At 41.1% G+C, this 22,685-nt stretch overlaps 1 protein-coding gene across 1 annotated transcript; it reads left to right on the top strand.

Moving 5' to 3' along the window:
• Positions 1 to 686: 686 nt before the first annotated feature.
• AQP2 (aquaporin 2) lies at positions 687 to 14,750 on the top strand. Its single transcript, XM_007420735.3, has 4 exons — positions 687 to 1,158; positions 7,475 to 7,639; positions 9,816 to 9,896; positions 13,003 to 14,750. Exons 1-4 carry the CDS (start codon positions 796 to 798, stop codon positions 13,216 to 13,218), a joined length of 825 nt encoding a protein of 274 aa, XP_007420797.1. The 5' UTR covers positions 687 to 795; the 3' UTR covers positions 13,219 to 14,750.
• Positions 14,751 to 22,685: the final 7,935 nt, after the last annotated feature.

Below are 22,685 nucleotides of genomic sequence, written 5' to 3'. Positions count from 1 at the left end.
GTTTCTCCCATCCAAAGAACACTGCTGCAGATACAGAAGCTTAGCAAGGCTCTATTTAGTGATGGGGCTCCAGAAAGAACAGGTTTGTTAGAAAAGTCCAAAGATGGACACTGACCTTGAAGAAGGACATTCCAGTCCTTCCTCTCCTTGCATCTGTATATACAATAGTTCCAGCTGCATCAGACTGGAGGTTCCATGGTTCTCTGGAGGTTGCCCAATCACCACTCCCACCAGAATGGCCCATGATGAGAGATACTGGGTGGTCTAAATAGTTGAGACTACAGGATACAAGAGAAGAGCAGCTGCTGGACATTGCTTAGAAATTCAAAGCCAAGCCAAAAAACAAATAGACAAATTACTTGAAATAAATTCACATAAAAACTATGTGCTTAAAAGATGGAAAGCAGAGGTCAAAAAGGACAGTGGCAAAAAAAGAAAACCTGCCAAATATGTTTGGAAATATGAAGTAAAAGGCTGAATTTTCTCAAGTGGGCAGGGAAAGGCTAGCAAATGTTAATTTTTCAGTTTATCAGAGAAGGCAGAGCTTAAAACCTCCTCAACTGGAACAGGAATGAAAAAGCATTAGGTTTCCAAACCCCACCTCCACTGAAATAACTTTTACCTGCTCTGCATGCATAGATACAGATACATATATATACCCCTCTCTCTCTACACGTAGATCCACACATACATACGGATTTTATCCCACCATCCTTCCAGAATACAATATCGTCGTTGAAAAGGAAAAGTGTAACTACAGGTCTCAACCCAGCCTGTCCTGCATAGTTGTCACCCATGATGTGGGAACTCCGCTCTGTGGCCTTCACTCGAGCTGTCCTTGCTGAATTCCTAGCCACGCTCCTCTTCATCTTCTTCGGCCTGGGCTCAGCTCTGAACTGGTCTCCTTCCCCACCAAGCATCCTCCAGATCTCCTTTGCATTTGGCTTGGCCATTGGTACCTTGGTTCAAGCAGTGGGGCATGTCAGTGGGGCCCATATTAACCCCGCAGTGACAGTAGCATGCCTGGTGGGATCCCAGGTCTCCCTCCTCAGGGCCATCTTCTACATGGTGGCACAGATCCTAGGAGCTGTGACGGGGGCTGCCGTCCTGCATCAAATCACTCCACCTCATATCCGTGGGAGCTTGGCCGTCAACAGGGTAAGGATTTTATTGTCTGTAGGAGTGGAAGGGCTGAAGGACTCCAGCTTTCTGGGTCATCACAATGGACCATAGGAAGTGTAATGAGACTGGTCATGCTTGCTCACTAACGTCTATACTGAATGGCAGTGGGTCTCTTGAATTTTTCCCAACCTAGGAGTTCTTACCTGCAAAGCAGATGCACTTCTATGGAATTACAGTCCTTCCTTTAAGAAGCAGGTAAAGGAAAGCAATGCTATTTTAGAAGAGGTCAGGAATCTTGCTTTCTCTTACTGCTGATTTTTATTGTACCTTTCTCCCAAACTTCATGCATAGAGTTACCAGGAATGGGCTGCAAAAATCTGGATGAACACAGGATGTGGCTCTTGTGGAAGAATAGAAGCCACAAAGTCAAGTAAGGATTAAGCTTACAATCTAGGAACGCGCAAAGATTGCTGCTAGATTTGGCATCAGTGTTGATAGATATTTAAGAAAGGTCAGTTCAGTGATGTGTGGCATGCTGTAGAGTTTGATCCTCTCCTGTCAACTTTTCAATATCTGCATAAAACTAGTGGGAGGAGTCATCTGTCAGCTTGGATACGGTATCATCAATATGTTGATGACGCCCAATTATACATTCCTATCCTGGCCCACACTTGTAATGCAATCAAAGTTTTGTCCCAGTGTTTACAGCCTGCTAGGCTCTGGATGGGAAGAAGCAGATGAAATTGAATCCAAGCAAGACAGAGTTGCTGGGTGAACATTGTTCTTTGCTGACTCCAAAGATGTCGCTTGGAGGGGGAGGCATTGCGTCTGAGAGAACAGGTCTATGATTTGAGGGTTCCTCCTGAATTCATGGCCACTGCTGAGTGGGCAGGTAGATGTTGGGACCAGGAGGGCATTTGTTCAGCTCTAGCTAGTGTACCAGTTATAACCTGGATCAGGAGGAGCTAGCACCTGTAACTCATCACCGCCTGGTTGATGCATTGCAGTGCGCTCTGCAGAGACCACTTAGAAACTGCAATTGCTACAAAATGCAGCATCTGGTGTGCTCACTGGTGCTAGATGCCATGAACATTACACCTGGGCTACAAGCCCTGTATTGGCTGCAGGGAGTTTTCTGGGTGCAATTTAAAGGGCTGGTTTTAATTTATGAAGCCCTGTATGGCTTGGTGCTGAGGAGCACATCCTTCAGTCAGAATTGTCCCATCCAATATGAGCAACTTGGGGAAAATGTTGGTAGTTCCCTACTACCAGGAGGTCAGGGTGGCTGAAGCTGGGAGAAGAGGCTTCTCTGTGAGGGTCTCCGTATTGCAGAATAGCTAACCACTAGGGACCAGGCTTGCCCTGATCCTGTTGGCTCTCAGAAGCAGGTTAAACTGCAGTTGTTTAATTAGTTAAATCAGCTCCACCTTAAAGAAGATTTTAAATATTTAAATATTTATATGATTCACATTAAAGATAATTGAAAACATTTTAATGGTTGTACTTATCTTTATAATACTGTATTATGGATGGTTTTGTTTATAAACAAAAATTGCTTCCTTTCCCATTGCCATCCATATACTAATCAATTAACCTTCCTTGTGTTTTTCTTAAGAAGAGCTCTCCAATAATATCTAATTTATTACCAGTGTGTGAGGATGTGGTTGAAAAGGTTGTATTTAATCATTTGTATTGCTAGCTTGCCTTCTCAACTTTGTTGGCTAGGAATTCTGGGAACATTCCAATTTATGTGGAATGTATCAGGTTGGGGAAGGCCAGTAAGGTAATTTACTCTGATAAGATTATCAAGATAATTTATTGAAGCCATTTGCAAAGAAGACTCCATATGTCATATGGCTCAGGAATAATTTAAAAGGCTCTGGAGACTTGTGTTGACTATCAAGGTATCCTCCAAGAACCATTAGAGTACAGAAGCCTATTGGGAATTGAATTAATCCATAATTATTAACCACAATCAGAAAATGATCACAAATGTTTATATGCTTCTAATTATATACAATTAGGTTTTACAAGTGTAATCTGCATACTCATTCAGTTAGGTAACCTGATAGGCATTCTTCAAGAATGAGGCAGTCCCCTCTGCCATTTTCAGCATTATCAGCTGCATTTTGATTTACCAGAATCTTATGTAAGATACGGCAAGATGGATCTCTGCCACAGGGCAAGAGACTGATTTGCAACGCCAGTAGCGTTGTAGCAATAATCAGATTTTTATCTGCACTTAAATGCAGATAAATACACTTCAGTGACCAAACACAGTAAAAGGACATACTTGGATACAGAATGGTCAGATGAGTGAGAGAGCTTGGCCTGATTTGCAAAGAGATATGGGAATAATTCAAACCTACCTATCATGATCCCTTAATATTGCAGCTCAGCAACTAGGTTTTTGGCCTTTCTGGATTTTGAGAATACCCCTCTTTTAGTACAGTCTCAAGCAAGCAACAAAAATACATTGCTTCTTGAGTGCCTCCTCAGTCACCAGGTAAGGCTGGTTGATTCTGTTCATCTTTGTGACTCTTTGGAAATGTGTTTTAATTTACTGGTGTTGACAAAAGGAAAAGATCATGATACCACTCTGGCAGGAAACTATGAAAGTAAGTGTACTTAGTTGTTATATTTGGTTTATTTCCTCTATTGGGACAATACCACATATTTGATCCTATTTGTTCTATTGGAACATTAGCATGTTTTTATTTTACAGCTTCCTTTAAGATCAAGCCGTCCTTTGTGGACCTTTGGAAAAAAGAACAAGAAAGAACATCAGTGGTTAGAGAGGTGGGCTTGTACTTGGTTCTAGTACTAGTAGTAGAACTAGAACTAGTTCAAGTCCCTACACAGCCAGGAAATGATCTCATGAGCCAGCCACCTTATCATCCTTGCAAAGTTGTGGGTGGATGCACACAACAGGGTGGGGGTTGAGAATAACATTTATTGCTTTGAGCTCAGAAAGAAAAGTAGTACTGTACATGCAATGAATAAATAAATGGAGAAGAACGCTTAATAGATACAGAAAATAAATACAGAAACAAGATGAAGAATATATACCATTGATACACACACACACATCCATTTATTCATTAAAATCTCCAGAGAAAAAAATGAAAGGTGGGGTGGGGGAGGGAACAATCTGATCTTATACCAAGAAACTGAAAAAAGAGCCATAAAAGAGTATTCTGCAGGCCAGACTGAGAGAGAGAAGTTGAATAGTCTTTGCATCCGTGAATATTCCCTAGACAGAAAGTTATTTAGCATAGACGTCCATCAGACCAAGAGAGAAACGGATTAAAATGGATCCAGAACTACCAGATCTTCCTCATCTTAACACCCGCGCAAAATTGCTTTACCCTGGGGTCCCCAACATGGAGTGTGCCTACCAACATTTCCTTGTGCCTTTTTTTTCTTTTTTGGAAAAAAAAAAAGAGGGGGGGGAATTGCATGGTGCAGTACAAAATGGTAACTTCCAGGATCAATTTTATTTCCAAAGTATCTCACGGTGTTGCTCCTGACATAGGCTTAGAGGCCTTCTTAGAGAGTGAAAATGGTAGGGAGTTTGTGCAAAAGACAAAGATACTATAAATAGGGCTGATCAGTGGGTCTGCAGGAGGTCCTCATCCATTTGCCTCTTCATAAGTACAGTATACTATGATTAGTTGAACCCACCATGCCAACTTTTTGATGAAAGATCTCATAGCACACATTCAAGATTCATGTGCTCCTCAGCCAAACAAGGTCAAAAAAAGGCAAGCAGCTTTGGAAAACCTTCCAGTGCAGAATGCCTATCAAGATGGATTACCATATTGAGAAAAAGGATGCTGATGTGATGCTCTGTGAACCTTTTCCTTCCCTGTGGGCTCAGCTATAGTTCCTCTCACTCTGTTTACTTGCCTAATGAGATTCTGACTTAACCACAGGAATTGCATCCGGAGGAGGGAGAGAAAAGTTCCTTGAAAGCATGAATTATGCATGCATCTTATGCAAGGTGATGTGTTTTTCATGGGTGTACCTGAGCAATCAGTTGTTGTTATGGAGCCCTGGATCAAGGCATCCACAGGGAGGATTTCAAAAGTTAATATGGTAGGCGTGACTGGGCAATCAAAGCCCTACCCCTTTTAATGTGCACGCAGGGGTACAGCTTCGATTGCACAGTCACCCCTACCATATTAACTTTTTACCTCCTTCCCCCCCACAGACACCCCTGCACCAGATGCTGCATTTTAAAGCTCTCTGGTCGTTTTTTCTGAAGATAACAAAGTTCCAGCCCATAGATAACTCGTGATACAGTGTCACAAGCCATTTGGAGAGGCATAGTTAAAGCATTTATGATTTTCTCATGGCCCTCAGCCTAACTAATGCAAGAGATCAGTTGAGATATCTGGTTGGAGCTATTTCTCTCTTCCTCATAGCCTGCTCCTCTGGAGACAAAACAGCTCTGCTTTAGGGCGAAAAAGGTGTTAAAAAGAGGAAAACAGTGACATCCAAGAGAGAACTGCTGTCCCACCTATGTTTGGCTCTTGATAAACTCACGGATTATTTCAGCCCACATACCACATGACCTCCAAGAGATTATCCTAAGGGAATGTAGCCCTTGAGAGAAACAGAGCTATTTCTTCTGCAAACTCCCTAGTATTTTAGAGATTCGTTTACTGCAATGCTTCTGTGAGCCACTTGCTTCAGTGATCAAGGAGATGGAAGTGACAACAAAGCCTAGATGTAGGTTGCAACTCCGCCAATAAAACACAATCAACCAACGGTGTGCCTGGGCCACCAGAGATGCAAGAACACTGCTCTCTTTGCTGTGTGTTGGGCATGGCACCAAAAGTAGACCTTGAAGCATCTAAAACACCACCAAAAATAGATTGGTGAGCTAGGTTCAGATTGATGGATCACAGATTTCACAGGCTTGAGTTATGGAGTTACCTTGTCCATGCAGGCCAAATGTGACTCTGTCAGGCATCGGAGCATTCCAGTATTCCAAGTGGCTGCATTCAGTTGCTGAGGGGTGTCGCAGATAAACATCTAGAATGTGCTTCCCCAATGGCATGGATCCATTCAAAGCTAATCAAACTGCAGTTGAAATGGCAAAGGGAGACAAATAATAGAGATCTTATCTATTAAGCTCATTCAATTGTTTCCCCTCGGGGTAGTCATGTAATTATTGAACCAAGGACAGTGAGGGAGTACAGTACCTCAGTGGAAATACAAAATCAGGCAAATACAGGGCAGCCAGTTCTCCTGATGGGTGTATAATCCTCTTTGGGGATTGATTCCCTATTAACATTTTAGGAGGACAGAAAATATTTCCTTCTTGATCATTTCAGTAACTCGTCACCCAAATGTTAACATATCCACGTGTATTTCCCTTCATGACATGGATGTATAGCCCAAATTTAGTGGCCATGTGCTGCTCTGCCATCTCCCCCTTTACTAACCAAACAGGAACATCCGTATGGCTGATCCAGGAACATGGGAAAATAGCAGACAGGAAAAAAAGATGGATTGGATTTTCAGAATGATACGGTGACTCCAACAATCAATTTAGTTGGTTGGTTTGATGGGAGAGGGGAGTAGATTTTCTGTTCTTCTGCAAGTACTTGTTTTTTAGTACATTTGTTGGAATTCTTGTACAGTTCCATTCATTTCAGGTTGATCACTTAGCTTTTTAAATATATCCCTAGGGAGCTGAAAGAAAATGAAGCCACCTGCCTTTCCCCTCCTTTTGTATTCCATTTTACACATCTAAAATATATAAATACAAGGCTCAAATTATTAGTGAACAAAGGGCCCGGCAGTAGTTCATTAAAATGTTTGCCTTAATCAGCAAAATTTAACAATGAGATGTAGCTGAGAAGCATGCTGTGGGTTCTGTCAGCCAACGGATGTCACCTTGTGGGACCCTGGAAGGAGGCCTTTTCTGTTGCAGAACGTGACCTTTGGAACACCATTCGCCCCAAGAGTAGGTGGCTTTTCAGATGGCTCTTAAGGCATGGATGTGGGCATCCCCAGGCATGGGGGTTGGAATGTTAGTGAGGGAGCGTGATGTGATTATGATTTGATTTATCTTGGTTTGGTTCCTCAGCTGCTATTTAGGTTTTGTATTAAGTTTTTCTGTTTTTCTTAAAATGTTGAAAGCCTCCCAGAGTCACTATTGTAAGATGGGCAGCTATAGAAACTGAAGAAATAAACAAATCATAAATGAATAAACAAGTTCAATTTTAAAGTCTTCAGTATTTAACACCCGGAATTCTGGAGAGGGTTTAAAATGCGTTTCAGCTGTCATAAGAGCAACTGATTTCAGAAGGCACCTTAATTTTCTTCTGCTTTCTTCTAGGTGCAAAATAACACAACATCAGGGCAGGCTGTCACCATGGAGCTTTTCCTCACCCTTCAATTGGTTCTGTGCATTTTTGCCTCCACTGATGATCGCAGGACCGGCAACCTGGGATCCCCAGCTTTGTCCATTGGTTTCTCCGTCGTCCTGGGTCACCTCCTTGGGGTGGGTAACTCTGTCAACCAGATTGCTGTGCAAAATTAAGCATGGAGAGATGACGGTACTGACAATAAAGCACAAATCTTGGAGTGAGGGAATGGCCCTTCTCAGTTGATGTTTCTCATGGCTGAAAATCAGAGCAATTTTCTACATATTCACCACATATCTACTCATTGAAATCCTGATTCAACAGGCTTTGGGCTACATATAGTTGCATTCCTATTTGGCTGCCTCTCCCTCCTTTCCCAGATAGCAATCAACCTGAGATCATATTATAAAGAGGATGATATCATCAATTGGGATCCAACTATCCTTAGGTACTTGCTGAGATCAGTGAGTACAAGTGATCTCACTTAATAGCTGGGTGCTTCAATTTGTTTAGTGCTACTCATAATGGCTGCCCTCATTAATATGTTGTTAGAAGTCAATCCCAGTGGTAAAAATCAACACTGTGCTTGCCCAAAAGGGCTTCCTTCCTCCTCTTCTCATTGCAGCTGCTGTATGTCTTCATCCCCAATTACTTTCAGAAAAATTCCCCGTGAAGATTGTCCCAGTCCTATGGAACGGATTTTATAGGCATAGAAGCAGCTGCAAGGAAGGATTTTGTCCCCTCCCTATTTTACCAAAAAGCCTCCCATTGGCTATCCTGGCTTTATAGATAGCAAGACGAGCCACAGGGGAATGACAAGGCTAGTGGAACATGGTTTTCTACAGGTAGTCCTCGATTTAGGATCACAACTGGGACTGGAACCTCTGTCACTAAGCAATGTGGTCATTGTGCCCAATTTTATGATCTTTTTGCTGTGGTCATTAAGTGAATTATACAGTCATTAAACGAATCTGGCTTCCCCCATTGACTTTGCTTGTCAGAAGCCCCCTGGGAAGGTTGCAAATGGCAATCACGTGAGCCCAGGGCACTGCAACCATCGTAAATACATGCTGGTTGCCAAGCACTCAAATTTTGACTGCATGATCGCGGGGATGTTGCAACTGTTGTGAGTGCGAGGACCAGACATAAGTCACTTTTTTTAGTGCCATTATAACTTCAAATGATCATTAAACGAATGGTCATAAGTCAAGGACTACCTGTATTGAAGTAATGATACGGTAAAAGCTGTTTTTAACAGAAGCAGGCAATCTTTTTGGGGGGGGTGGGGAGGACCACATATTGAGATTCAGAGACATCCATATAATTAGCCAGCATAGAACATCCAGTTCATAGATAGGCCAGTTTATAAAAGTATATTTTAATCTTTGACTTCCTTCCTGTCCTCCTTCTGAATGGTTGGACTTTAATTTTTTTCTGGTTATTTTAGCAGTTCTAGAAATCTAAATCTTTGTTATCCTCTCTAAAGTTTAAATCATCCTTGCTTTTCATTCTTCCTTATTTCCTGCTGCGGGCCCAGTCTCGGAGATGCTTTGGACACATAGTTGCATGGCGTTCCTTACCATTAGCCAGTTTTCAGTGAAGCCATTACGCTGGATGAAACTGTATGGAATCCCTTCAGATCATTTGCCTGATCTAAATATATCAGTGCTATTTTCTTCTCAGGAAAAACAAATAAGGCAAAAAAAAAAAAAAAAACCTGTCAAAAGAGCTGATCACATACATTAATTTACCTAAGTGGTTTAGAGCAGTATAGATGGATTTTGTCTCTCTCTCTTTTATCCTCGTTAGAGATTCTGTTATATAACACTGCAATAATCAGTCATCCAAGATCTTTCCATCAGTTTCAAGGCTGAATGGAGATCTGAACCTGGATCTTCCCATAGAGGATCAAAGTATGTAAGAGTTGAAAGGGTTCTTAGTTATCATCTAGTCGAATCCCTTTCTAGTGCAGGAATCTAACTACTAACTACATACACACACACAGATACGTGCACACACACACACATATATGACAGGCAGTGTGGTACAGTGGTTAAGATGCTGGACCACAAGCATGAAAACTCAGGTTCTAGACCAGTCTTAGGCACAGAAGCTGGCTGGATGATTTTGAGCCAGTCACTCTCTCTCTCAGCCCTAGATTGGGAAGACAAAAAACACCCGCCTACCAACTCACACTGGACCAGCATGTTAGATGATGGTCTTCAATGAAGTTGCCTTCATCCTGCAGTAGATTGACTCAGGCTAATAATAATTGTGCGTGTATCACTAATTTCATCCTGCTTTTCTACCTAGATCTACTACACTGGCTGTTCCATGAATCCTGCTAGATCTTTTGCCCCTGCTGTGATTGTTGGTGAATTTGACGACCACTGGGTAAGACACAAGACCAGCCTTTCTCCACTGGGGTTCTGCAGAAGGGGTTCCGCAAGAGATTGGCGATTAAAATAAATAAATAAATAAATAAACATCATTTTTTGAACTTCACACACTGCGCAATGCTAGCACTTGCAATCATGGGAATTTTTATACACCACAACTCAGGTGCCGGCCTGCCACTTTGTCGATGTTGTTGTCAATGTTGAAAAACGTGGATTGTGTATGTTAGAAATGAATTGCATTATGAAGTTTTCACATTTTTTGTGATTTTTATGCAGGGGTTCCCCAAGACCCGAAAATTATTTCAAAGGTTCCTCTAGGGTAAAAAGGTTGAGAAAGGCTGTTCCAGACCATCTGTACTTGCAGCAGAGCACTAAGAAAGGATGGCAATGTTTTGGGGGTTGTAAATCTTGGGGGCATGGGGGTCATAACCCATACAAGCAAGCAGATTCATACACTTCATCACTGATAGGTGCACATATTGGCATACCCTTTCACTCTCTCACATGCACATAGACAGAAATGCCCTGGATTCCTGTGAAAGAAGACAAGTTTAAATCCTCTCCTCCCTCAGCATTTTTTAAATGGACAATTGAATTTTCTTGGTTCCTGTTAATGATCGGGGAAGAGCCATTTTGCCAAAATTAGTTAGTTGGAAGGGGGGAGGGTCAAGATTCCCTACCCCCAAATATCCTTACCAGGACTGCTGATTCTCTGAGAAACTATGGAAGAGGTGGTGGGCCTTAGAGAATAAAGCTGAGGACTCCATGCAATCCATGTCCATCATGTGACCCAACAGTAGAATAAAAGAGTAGGAGAGTAGAATAGAAGAGTAGAATAGAAGTCTTTTCTGCCCTTCTTCTCACACCAGGGAACATGGCTGTGGTTCCTCAGAGTGTAGTTCCCCTCTTCTCTTCTCTGACTCATACGCCTGTGGCAATACAAGTGAGAAGAGGAGCAGGATGGGAAGACAGGAAGGGATAGATGACTTACTGTAGAGGACACCACAACATCAAAAGGCTACCAAGGTCTCCAAATTCACTTGGGGTTGAAGTTTGTCCTGGTCTATTCATGCTCGTGCAATATATTAGGATTTTCTGAACACAGAGGGATGAATGCCATATATGCAAGACATAAGATATGGTGTATGAAACAAAGTGAAACCATCAGCTCTGGCCATGTGGCCCTGGCCACTTTTCTAGCAGCAGGAGGTCTCTCTTGGCATTCCTGTGATAAATTAGGAGCATAATCTTACATGAAGGAGACAACTATCACTTAGGAGACTTGTAACAGGACTGATGAACCAGGAGCAGCTCTTGCCTCCATAAGAGGACTGTTGTTTGTTTGTCTGTTGAATTGATATTGCTGCCTGTCACAATACAGAACATAAAAACAAGAAATAGTAAAATAGCATTGCAAGAACCATACGTGTTCCTTTGCCTGAAGGAAAAGCCACGTCTTCAAGGCTTTCTGGAAGTCTAACAGGCTCAGGGCCATCCAGATCTCAGAGATGCTGTTCCATAAGCACCACAACAGAAAAGGCACACTTCCCAGGTTCCATTAAATGGCACTGTTTCAGAGAAGGAGCATGCCTACACTGTCGGATCTAGTGGACAGGCAGTGCCACAAGTAATCTGGCCCAGTGCTATGTAGGACTTTATAGGTGACCACTAGCAGCTTAAATTGTACCCGGAAGCATAGTGGAAGCCAATGCAGCTTGTGAAGCAAAGATGTTACATGGGCATACCAAGTGCACCCTAAACTGTGCCCACTGTTATGTTTGGACCAATTGCAGATTCCAAATGTTCTTCAAGAACAGCCCCATTTAGAGCACATTGCAATAATCAAACTAGGAAGAGACTAAGGTGTGAATGATTGAGACTGGAGCCTCCCATTCCAGGAAGGGCTGCAATTGGCACACACGTTTTCAGCGAGAAGAGGCTTCAGTGGTTTGGCAATGGATTAAAACCCCATTCCAGCTCTAGTTAATATCTATGTGAGCTGTTCAGGCTCTAGTTTCATCTAGCTTCAGGTCAGTTTGTTACTGGACATGACTTTGGTTTCTTGTTTTGTGTCTCTGGAGTTTCTTAACATTTATGTTCAGTGAAGTGAAAGAATGAAGGAAGCAAAATCCTTCAATGAGTTTGGCAGTTGTCCATGAATTCTTTAGCTCCCCACCAGAGGAGCCATACTGTTAGCATCTTAGTTCTGTTGCCCTGGCTTGGGAGATCTGGAATAATCCAGCAATGATATTTGAAAAATAGGAAATAATACCTTGCTTGCTTTTCCAGAACACATTGGATGCACTTTGGTGCTCTGTAGTCCACATTCTCCAAATTAGTACTTTCCAGATGTAGGGCTTAGCTATAAATCCCATTGCCCATTGCTTGAATATGGCTTGCAGAGAAGCCTGCATAACTGCTTTCCTTGATGAGAAATGCCTGATAGTTGTATGAAGCTCCTTGGAACACAGACTGAAAACCACGATGATGAGGAACTGTATACTGATTCTAGAAATTGCCATATATTCATGATTAGCTAGTAATTATTAACTTAGCTGCCCCATTTGTCACCAAGAGATGAAGTGTGAGCAGAAGGATCTCTGGCTGTTATCAGCTGAGCTACTCACATCTCAAGACAAGCAGAAGGGTTTGGAGGTAAAAGAAGAAGCAATTCCAGATGTAAGGACCAAATTTATCAAGAGCTTCACAAAATATGGCTTTGTAAATGCTGGAGAAACCTAGAAAGGCAAGGGATTTAGAGAAATAAATAGAAGGGAAGAAGGAGGTCTTCAAAAGGAGAAGAAAAAGAGGAGAGTGGGTGAAAAAGAATCACCTATTGAACTGAATTCATTAATCAAGGCCAGAATCATACATATGGGGAGGGATGGTGGGGAAGGAAGAAGCCTGCAATTCTTCTCCTGCCTGCTCCAATAAATTATTTGAAATCTATTTTAATGAAATCCCTCCTGTCCACAGGATAAAATGTAGATGTTTAGCTCAAATAAATCTACCAATTGTCTTTTGGGTTTTGTGTTACCCAAGAATAATCATTGTGTCTACCAGCTTCTGAGTCTCTCTCATGTTCTCATTTCCATGCACAGGTCTTCTGGCTGGGTCCCATGGCTGGAGCAGTGGTGGCTTCCTTGCTCTACAATTATGCTCTCTTCCCTCATGCAAAGACTCTCTCAGAGAGGCTAGCAATCTTCAAAGGCTATGAGCCAGAAGAGGACTGGGAAGAGCGTGAAGTTCGCAGAAGGCAATCAATGGAGCTGCACTCTCCCCAGACCTTGCCTCGGGGAGTGATGGAAAAAGTCTAAACCAGCCCTGAGAACCAGTAAAAGGAGCAGGTTATAGCTAACCATGTTCTTCTGAGCCAAATATGCAACCGTATATGCTACAGATACAGTGTGTGTATCAAGCCCCTCCTGGGACGGTATGGATGTTCATCTGTTGTGGACATCCAAATGTGTATCCGTTTTCTCCTCAAATTGTAAAAGATGTACCTTTTGCTCCAAAGCATGCTGTTAAAGAGCTTTAAGGCAGTTGATCTATATCAACAGGAGCACATAGCACCAAGGTGTACATGCTGATGAAAGAGTCAAGTGAAGTTTATTTTTCTTCCCTGGTCCAAATTACCTAAATTTCTCATGAGTTCTCCAGAATTCTGCATGAAGAATTCTGCTGGAAACTATCTCTGTATCTATCTCTCTATCTCTATCTCTCTATCTCTCTATCATTATCTCTCTCTCTCTCTCTCTCTCTCTTTATCTATCATCTATCTCGTTGGGGTATGTAGTCCCCTCCAGGCACTAGCAATTGCAGTTTCTGGAGATAATAACGGCATCCAGAATGATGGCCTGGAAAATTCAGGAAACAGAAACATTACACTCCTAAGTCTGTATACTTGGAAACAGATTGCACTTTCATTATATACTTCAAAGTGCACAAGCTTACATAGTAGCTCTAGGCTGCAATCCTACACATACTCCCTAGGGAGTGAAGCCCATGGAATAAAATGAGATTTCAGTAAGTATGCCTAGGATTGTACTGCCCATCTCATAGATGTCAGCCTTATAATTTTACTCCTCAGCCAATTTCTCACTGTGGGTCCCTTCTCTATGGTTTTATATATTAAAATGCAGTGTAGTGCTTGTGCTGAATTTTAGATCAAACAATTATTGCAATATAAGATCAAATCTACTTGCTGCAGCCACATTCACTTTTTTTAATCAAAGTGTTTGTAACAAACCTCCTGTGCATCATTATGTTGAGTTTTTTCTCCAGGCTTTCTTAAATTACACCTTCATTAAAATGTTCAGATGGTGGGAGGATATCTTTTTGCAAAATCAAAATGAACAAAACAAGCCCTGACTAGATTTGGCCTTGGCCACCTTTCCCAACTGCAATTTTCTTTACAAAGCAACTTGGGAGTTCATCGTAAATGGTTTGATTATTATGCAAGCTTCTTTTTTTCATTGTTGTACATGTTGCCATTCATTTTACAAAGCTTAAAGCATGTTGCCTTAGATCATTTTTCCAAACAATGTCTGAATAGCATTCTTTAAGGACATTCGATCTTAAAAAATTGAAGCACTTTTCACACTTGATTTTTATTATTGTTGTTGTTGTTGTTATTGTTATTATTATTTGCATCATGTGTTTGGCATAACATGTCTTCGATTCTGCGGGTTGATATGCACTCAGCCTTATTGAACTGCCTAATACAAATGCCTCATACCTAATGTCTTCTGGATGTGGGGTAAGTAGTGGAGGGATGAATCAGAAGCTGTGCAATAAAACTGATGCTATAAAGCATTACATTGGGGAAAAAAAGTGGGTGATTAATTTCAGGTGCTTCTATATGAGCCCTTTTCTCTGGCATGGACAGTTTTTTCTCACTAATTAATTCCTAAGGATCCAGATGAGGAAGATTGTTTTAAGCTCCTGCATTTTTCTGTTTTCCTTGTTTTTAATCCTCACCACCATTATAGCTAATATTAGAACTTTGAAAAGAACTACAGTAGCCCTGTGGGCTTCTAAGTAAACAAGAGCTTGGGAAACATCTTGGGTCAGAGCAATGGCTGTTCTGTCCAGTATTTTGTGTGGCCCACAATCAGATGCATTTTGGAAGCTTCCTGATCTGGAAGAGGCATTTCTGACGTAGCTGATGAAGAAACATAATCCTGTCCACTTCCACTTCTTATTCATTTGTACTACCTTCAACTACCTTGTTGGACTGTTAGGGTGGTCTTAGCATTGCAGTGCTGCTAAAGGGGTGGTACTGGGGAAGCTGCTTGTTTCTACTATCAGCAGGTCAAAAAAGGAAAAAAGTGATTGTAAAAGCAGAGGGGCACGAACACTCCTGATGCATTTTAATTAATGGGAAGAAAAGGCTATTTCAGGACTGATGTAGTTGAGGATTCTTTTGGGACGTGGGCTGGGGTGTCTGGAATTGAAGGGGCCTAGGGAACTGTAGATCTATGGATGTTCGTAATGTACTCCATTTCTCATCTCTCTCATTGTGGGAAGGCCATCTGTTCCTCTGCAGGTGTACTAGGTGGTCTCCAACAGCTTTACTTCCATCCCATTGGTGGATCTCCCTCTCTGCTGATACAGCAACAAAAGTTAGTTGCCAACAAAAGGAATTTGGAAAGCTGAATAGCACTGTCATAAAAAGATAATAAACTAGAGCTTTTGTTTTAAAAAAAGTAACCCTCAACATCAAATGTTAGAGCTGAAATCTAAAACATATAATTTCACAGTCGGAATAATTTTGCCAGCTTTTGAAAATTCAGTTCTTAACGGGGGATTTTCTATTTCATGTGTTTGATATATCAAAGAAAGAGAAACAGCATGAATAATTAATAGAAATGGTTTAACCCAAAATGAGGTCATACCGTAATTATAGATTTAGGGAGATGGCAGAAGCATTACAAAAAATCATTCCCACCAAACACCGTAGTCCCGAAATCCATATCTATCTATCTATCTATCTATCTATCTATCTATCTATCTATCTATCTATCTATCTATCTATCTATCTATCTATCTATCTATCTATCTATCTATCTATCTATCTATCAATCATTATCATCACCTCAGTTTATATGGCTGCTTGTCTCAAATTCATGAGTGACTAACAATAATTAAAACAGCATAAAAAAGAAAGAAACAGCAACATATATATGATCTACAGCCAGGGTAAAAACAAACTCACGAATAACAAATCAATACAACCATTGCATAGGCTCAGCCACACTTCCAGATTCTCAGGCACAATAACACAACCTTGTTTTTAAGGCCTTGAGAAAAGCCAGCGTTAGCTGCCATACAGTAGATAGAATAGTGGATGAGTGAAAAGCTGAAAAATACAACATAATTGATTGACTGATTCATTCATTCATTCTAGAATGTCATGAAAGACATACTGATCCCCTCCTGCAGGTGAATGTAAGGTAAAGTGAATTACTAAATAGATCAGCATTGAGGGGTTGTAGAAGGACTATCTGTTTCTCCAAACAGAAGAAGATTCATACTGAAAACCAAACTCGCATTTAGGAATCTGCTTTAATGGACAAGTGAAGCATGTGAGATTGCTATGAGTACAAACAGTTAAGCAGAAATCTTAGCTTTAACATGAACAGAAATTCTTTGTGGTCTGGCCCAATGATATAATTAAATGGTAAAATACTTATCTTTTCAGCTTTTTTCTGTGACTTTGGAGAAATCAGTAATGGTCAGATTTGAACTATCAACTGAGCATTAAGAAAGGAGTGCAGTGACAGTGTGACATTGCAACAGGATTGCAAGATGACCTGGTACATCTTTTTGATGCCACAGTCACCATTATTGGCAGGTATCAAGTAACGGCTTCAGACAAAAACTATTGTATAGCTTAAATTTGTACATAAAAGAACAGTGGAGTGAAAAAGGAAGCAGGACTGAAGATCCACCTACAGTATATAATATAGTTATTTAAAATGTGTATATAGGCATGTATGTATGACAGATAAATTCCATTATATTTTGTAGTCAAAATGCTTTTGGCTAAAATTATAGTTTTAAGTTTATTCCATTTTTTTTTTAGATTTTTTTATCCTGCCCATTATTTGTTATAAATAACTCAAGGTGGTGAACTTACATAATACTCCTTCCTCCTCCTATTTTCCCCACAACAGCAACCCTGTGAGATGGGTTGGGCTGAGAGGGAGTGACTGGCCCAAAGTCACCCAGCCAGCTGTCATGCCTAAGGTGGGACTAGAACTCACCGTCTCCTGGTTTCAAGGCCAGCACCTTCACCACTACACCAAACTGGCTCCTTTTTGTGAAATTGTGAAATCATTAACTTCACAATGGCCACTCATGCTTCAAAAAGCCAACAACCTGAATATTAATCACTTAATAACTGTGCAACATAACGACTGAGTTGCCGGTCCCAATGGTGGTCGCTAAACAAGGACTACCTGTACTGCAAATATGTTGCCTTTCTGTCTGTATGTGTCTGGTTGCAAGAACTCACCCATTTCAGGCATTCTTGATCATACCTCGCAGGCAAGTACTAAATGCAATCATTCTTTTTTGTAGCCAGAGAAAAGGGGAGGCAGAAACTCCCGGAGCCAAAATACGGTCAGCCCAAAGCATAGGCTCCCCACATTGTATTGCCCCAGTGGGCAAGGATGGATTGACTCCACCCCTGAGAAAAAAAGCTCTTTTCCAGCATTGCAAGGGAAAGTATGCCGTGTATAAAGGAGGCACAAGACCCATAGGGCTTGTCAGCCCTATCCCCTTGCCCCAGGTTGGGCAAGCAACTGTTTCTGGAGGGCAGAAGTGGGCCCTCCTCTATTTACAGTATCCTCCCCACACTTCCAGAGTGACTTCGGGGCACATTTTTGTGCTTTTCTTCTGAAGTCCATTTGTCTATGTTGTATCACCTCGAGCAAGACTGGTCATGGGGGATAGTGCAGATCATTGACTATTTTGCAGGGGAAGAAATGCCGCCATCTTCTCAAGCTCTCTGATGTCTCCTGTAGTTGCCTTTTATTGTGAATTCAGTAATAGCATAAAATTGTCTTGTAAATAGAAGGTTCTAGATCAAAACCTGCCATTAAAGGTTTAAAGCTGTTTTTCTTTCCCTGAGCTTCCTCCTTTTCCCTGTGCTTAAAAAAACAACACAGAACCAACTTTATTAAGGTCAATGACCAGGGCAAAAAACAAAAGAAAGCACCCACAGTGGCCCACTGATTCATTGCTTTTTTGGTCACATGAGGTAGGAAAGTTTCACGCGTACACACATACAGAGTTCCCAAAAAGGTCATAGGTTATTTGGGCTATTTGAGAGCTGAGGGTGAAACCCTTCTCCCACAGGTGACTATCAATAAACCCACTGATGTTTTAGAAAGAAAGTGTACCACTGAGAAGTTAGCAAGAAATTCACCTTTAACTATACCGACTTCTGTTTTAGCTGTTAAATTAAAATAATTTACTATTCTATGTGAGTTTTTATTTAGTTTTCAACTGATGAACTGCAGCTTCTGTAGACTACTGCATAAATTACAGTATGAATCTTACAAATGCCAGATAACCTGGCCTCCCTATTTTTTTCATGCCCCCCCCCCAAACTTTACCCTTGCTATGGGCTTGCTGTCCTTCCTTCCTTCCTTCCTTCCTTCCTTCCTTCCTTCCTTCCTTCCTTCCTTCCTTCCTTCCTTCCTTCCTTCCTTCCTTCCTTCCTTCCTTACCTCATGGTAAGAAGCAACACTGCAACTTTTGATGGTTCAGTCCATTAAATTATGCACATTAGAATGAAACAGACACCTCAGATATATGAATGGAGTTTTGAAACTTCAGAAGAAGGCTGGAAGTTCCAGTACATATCCTTGAAATAGGGTTTCGGTGGGGGATCTCTCTGGGCATCCTACAGCCTTCCCAGTGTGTTCATAAGCTCCTTTAGAGGGCAAAATGTGGTAGTATTCAGCAGGAATATCAGAATCAGGAGCTGTCAGTTACCAGATAACTGAACCATAACAGAAAAGGCCTGAAGGCAGAGAGTGGAGAGTTTCAGTGGCATTAAGGCCAAGCTAATTGTGACTTGATTGATTCATTGATTGAATGTGTGATTGCATCACCAAGGATCTGGAGCACCAATCAGTGTAGGGTTTATTAATTATAACATTAACATCAATGGATAACCAAAGTTAAAATAAAAGATTATAGCTAACGAATGCTTAACAGACTTTTTTCCTCCTTTTTATTTAAAACATAGATACATTTTAAAAAAGATAATGTCTATAGATGGAAAGATAGTTACTAAGTTGTACAACTGATGCTCAGTATAACATTAATAAAAGATACCAAGCAAAGTACATTGAGTTGTTTTCATAATATTAAAAAGGTAAGAAGAAATATGAATTTTTGAGCTTAGTAACAAAGTCTCTACTATATTATTGTTTACAGTATAAATAGTAAATGCTTAACAGTTTTGACAAGTGTTTAATAGTTTTGATAAGTATATCAACCATTTGGTGAGTATGAGGATCAGGACATAACCATCAAAATCTTGTCAGAAGATTATCAAATCCTATAGCCTAGGATTTCTCCAGTGTTGTGTTCAGTGAGATGAGTAGGAAGATAAAAAGGAAAGAAGATAAAAGGAAAAGAATTGGGCAAGGAGACAATAGGAGGTGTTAAGGAAATTTGCAGACAGAGCAAAAGGCAATTATACTTCCTTTTAAATTCCAAAATTGGGAGAAGCGTAGCACAGGGTTCTCCCTCTATCTTGCTACAGCCCCCTCCCACAGCATACCATGTAGCTTTTTATAAAATTCTTATCCATAGATAAACTTTAAATCAACAGAACAATACAAACGAAGGAGAGGAAATCATAGGAACAATGACAGAGGGAACATCCTGATGAGATTTTGTGGTCAAGCTATTAACAGTGATTAAGAAGAAAGGTAGGCACAACAAGGCACAGTACGGATTGGATACAGGCACTTAACAAAAGTGTTATAAGTAGGAAGAATTGTATACAATGCATATTTGTGGTTAAGTGAAGGTCAGTCTTAGTTGAGCTCATTTAAGAGACTTAATCTCCTCAGTATTGGGGAAGAGATCCAGTAATGCTGAGGATATGTTGGAATAACAAGGAGAAAGAGGGAGGGTAACTCAAAGACAAAGTGGTGGCCCTAACAAGCCATGATGCCATGGAAATGCAGGGCATACCTCCTAAGGTCATTGCACAAATGAAACAATTTTATCATGACGTCCAATAGAAGTATGCATTACATCATTTGTGTAATGCTGTCAGCTCATATGTGATATCGTTCACCTCTCCCCTGGCAGGCGATTGATGATGGTGGGATAAGTATTTGTTTCTTGTGACATCTGTGAAAAACAAAGAAGGCTGTACGTCTGAGGTACAAATCATATTTTCCTGAGTTTTATAGCAGGCTGCTGAGTACTTTCACTCAGGCAGTTCTAGTACAAACCACAGATTTATGTATTAGATTTATGAAGACTGGCTGAGAGCCACCTGGTGAGTAGGAGGCCACATCGATCAATCAATCAACCAATCAATCAAATAAAACATAATGAAAAATTTTTAAATCATTATTTATTTATAATGAATGTGCCTTGTTCATTAAACCACACCTTATTTGGACTTTGCTATTTCTTATTTATTAGTTCAATGGATTAGCTGAACAATCCAGCTTTCTGCTTCTAAGAGCCCTCAAAGCAGCTGACTGCAAGGAGAGGAGCCAAGTTCAACTGCAGGAAGTGGGGAGGAAGCCAATGCCTGCTCAGTCCTTTTCAGCTCCACGCTGCTGTAAAGGGAGTGTGGAAGAGCCACCATGAAGAGGCCCAAGAGAGATTTTTAATGGGTGGGGACAAATTGCTGTCAGGCTTTGGAGGCCCAACAGCAAGGCCACCAGAAAAGCAGCTGATGGTAACGCAAGTCTAGAAGCCAAGTGAGCTGGGAACGACGATGCTCACAGACCAAATATAGTACCCGGGTCCATCATTCATGTGTGTGTGAGACAGTCTATATACACATGTGCAACACATATGCAGCACATGCACGGTGTTTCCCTGAAAAGACCAACCCCATCTTCCCCCCAATAATTCATCCTAAAAATAAGAGCGCTGCCTCAGTTTTGCAGGGACTTGAGGAGATTTTTTTTCTTCATTCACTTTTCCTTAACTAAGGCTCTCTGCGCATCACACATGCATCCCCTTACGCACATACACAAATGTCCCTATCCTGTACCCACAAGTTCAGGAAAGCTGTATGAAGGGCCCTGGTTACTTTGTTGAAAGAGATGAACCCCTCCCGCCCTGCCTCCCTCCCAACATATTTTATACAAGATGACAGATAAAGGCAAATGCTCCAACTTGAATTAAGGGATTAAAGTCTCAAAGGGCAGAAGTGCTGAACAATACCCTTTGTCAATGCATGTGTTTGATTTCTTTCTCTGGTTTGGTTTATTTTGGAAACAACTGAGATCACAGCCCAGGGCTGCCCTGGGGCAGTGAGGACAGAGCCCCTCCAGCAACCAGGAGGCCTTCTAATCCAGAGGCAGGCAAGAGAAACAGGTTCTGGTTTCTGCACAGGCCAGGACTAACACAGCACTTTTTCATTACAACTTTAAAAGGGTTGTATCTGGGTACTCGCATGCTTGTTGTTCAGGGCCACGTACTGTCCCAAAACCTATTTCTGCAGCTGACGCAGCTTCTCTGGCCATATCTGCTGCAAACTAGGTTTCCATCATTTTAAAGTGGGAAACACACACATATAGTCTCTTTCCTAAATCAGTAATAACACGGCAGAATAAAAAGAAGAAGAATGATCTCAAAACTCCCCCTTCCAAAACATTGGAAAATCCTGTCCTGACCAGGCTTGTAAAAAGGATACATCCCCTGTGCAGGATCACTCTGTTATAAGAGTCTATTAGTGCCCTTGTCTGCACCAAAATATTAAGAGACACTGCTGGCCTGAGATCCTTCATTATTTGCATATGAAAATTCCTTGTTTAAATCAGGTTTTTGCCTTTGATTTGTTCAGTTATTTCTCTAACACCTCAGGAATGTAGGAAAAAACAAAGCATGGGATTGCTGTGGATTCTGTAGGACAGGGCAAGATCAAAAAGAAAAGTTAGTTGCATGCTTCCTAAGTGATATTAAAGGGATGGCCCGCTTACTTCTCTCTTGCAGAAATAAGAGTATTAATCCAGGATCTAAAATTAGCTTGATGTACCATTGCTTAGTGTATTCAAAGGACTCTTTGAAGGGAAATGCTGGACAGAGGAAACACTTAGAAGATGCCTATTTTCTCTGATAGGTCTTTCCTTGTATCCAACCCAGACCAGCCTTCATTCTCCCAATCAAATATCTATTCTGCCTTAGATGTCAAGCCTTGAGTCACTCTGAAATCCTGGCTCGGAACAAGGAATGCATTTCTGACAAGCATTACACTGCCCAGACCCTCTTTCTCTTTTTTTATCATCATTTTAATTTGCATATTGCCCCAAAATGATGACACATAAGAGGCATCAACTGTAAATGATGACTTCTTCGTTTTTGTTTTGTTTTTTTAAATAAAATTGATATGCCAGGGTTAGGGTTAGGGTTAGGGAGGGAAGGAGGAATCCCACAAGAAATTGCCTGTCCTGTATACGAATTAAAACTAGTTTTATATATGTATTCCTTTCCTATGATAGAGTTGAAATATTCATATTTGCTCCAATTTAAATAACAACAAAGTGGGGGAAACAATAAACGTGAATAT

The sequence above is a fragment of the Python bivittatus genome, unplaced genomic scaffold, assembly GCF_059951505.1.
Source record: "Python bivittatus isolate LINGU-HERP-01145 unplaced genomic scaffold, Pbiv_v1 ctg000220_np1212, whole genome shotgun sequence".
In the NCBI taxonomy this organism is placed as follows: Eukaryota; Metazoa; Chordata; class Lepidosauria; order Squamata; family Pythonidae; genus Python; species Python bivittatus.
Note: the sequence above shows the minus strand (reverse complement) of the source record. Positions and strands in the feature narration are given on the sequence as shown.

Excerpts from the sequence above, each read along its gene's own strand:
- AQP2 (XM_007420735.3), top strand. The coding sequence starts at position 796 with ATGATGTGGGAACTCCGCTCTGTGGCCTTCACTCGAGCTGTCCTTGCT. Across the intron at positions 1,159-7,474 it reads GGAGCTTGGCCGTCAACAGG|GTGCAAAATAACACAACATC; the intron begins GTAAGGATTTTA and ends GCTTTCTTCTAG. Across the intron at positions 9,897-13,002 it reads GTGAATTTGACGACCACTGG|GTCTTCTGGCTGGGTCCCAT; the intron begins GTAAGACACAAG and ends TTCCATGCACAG.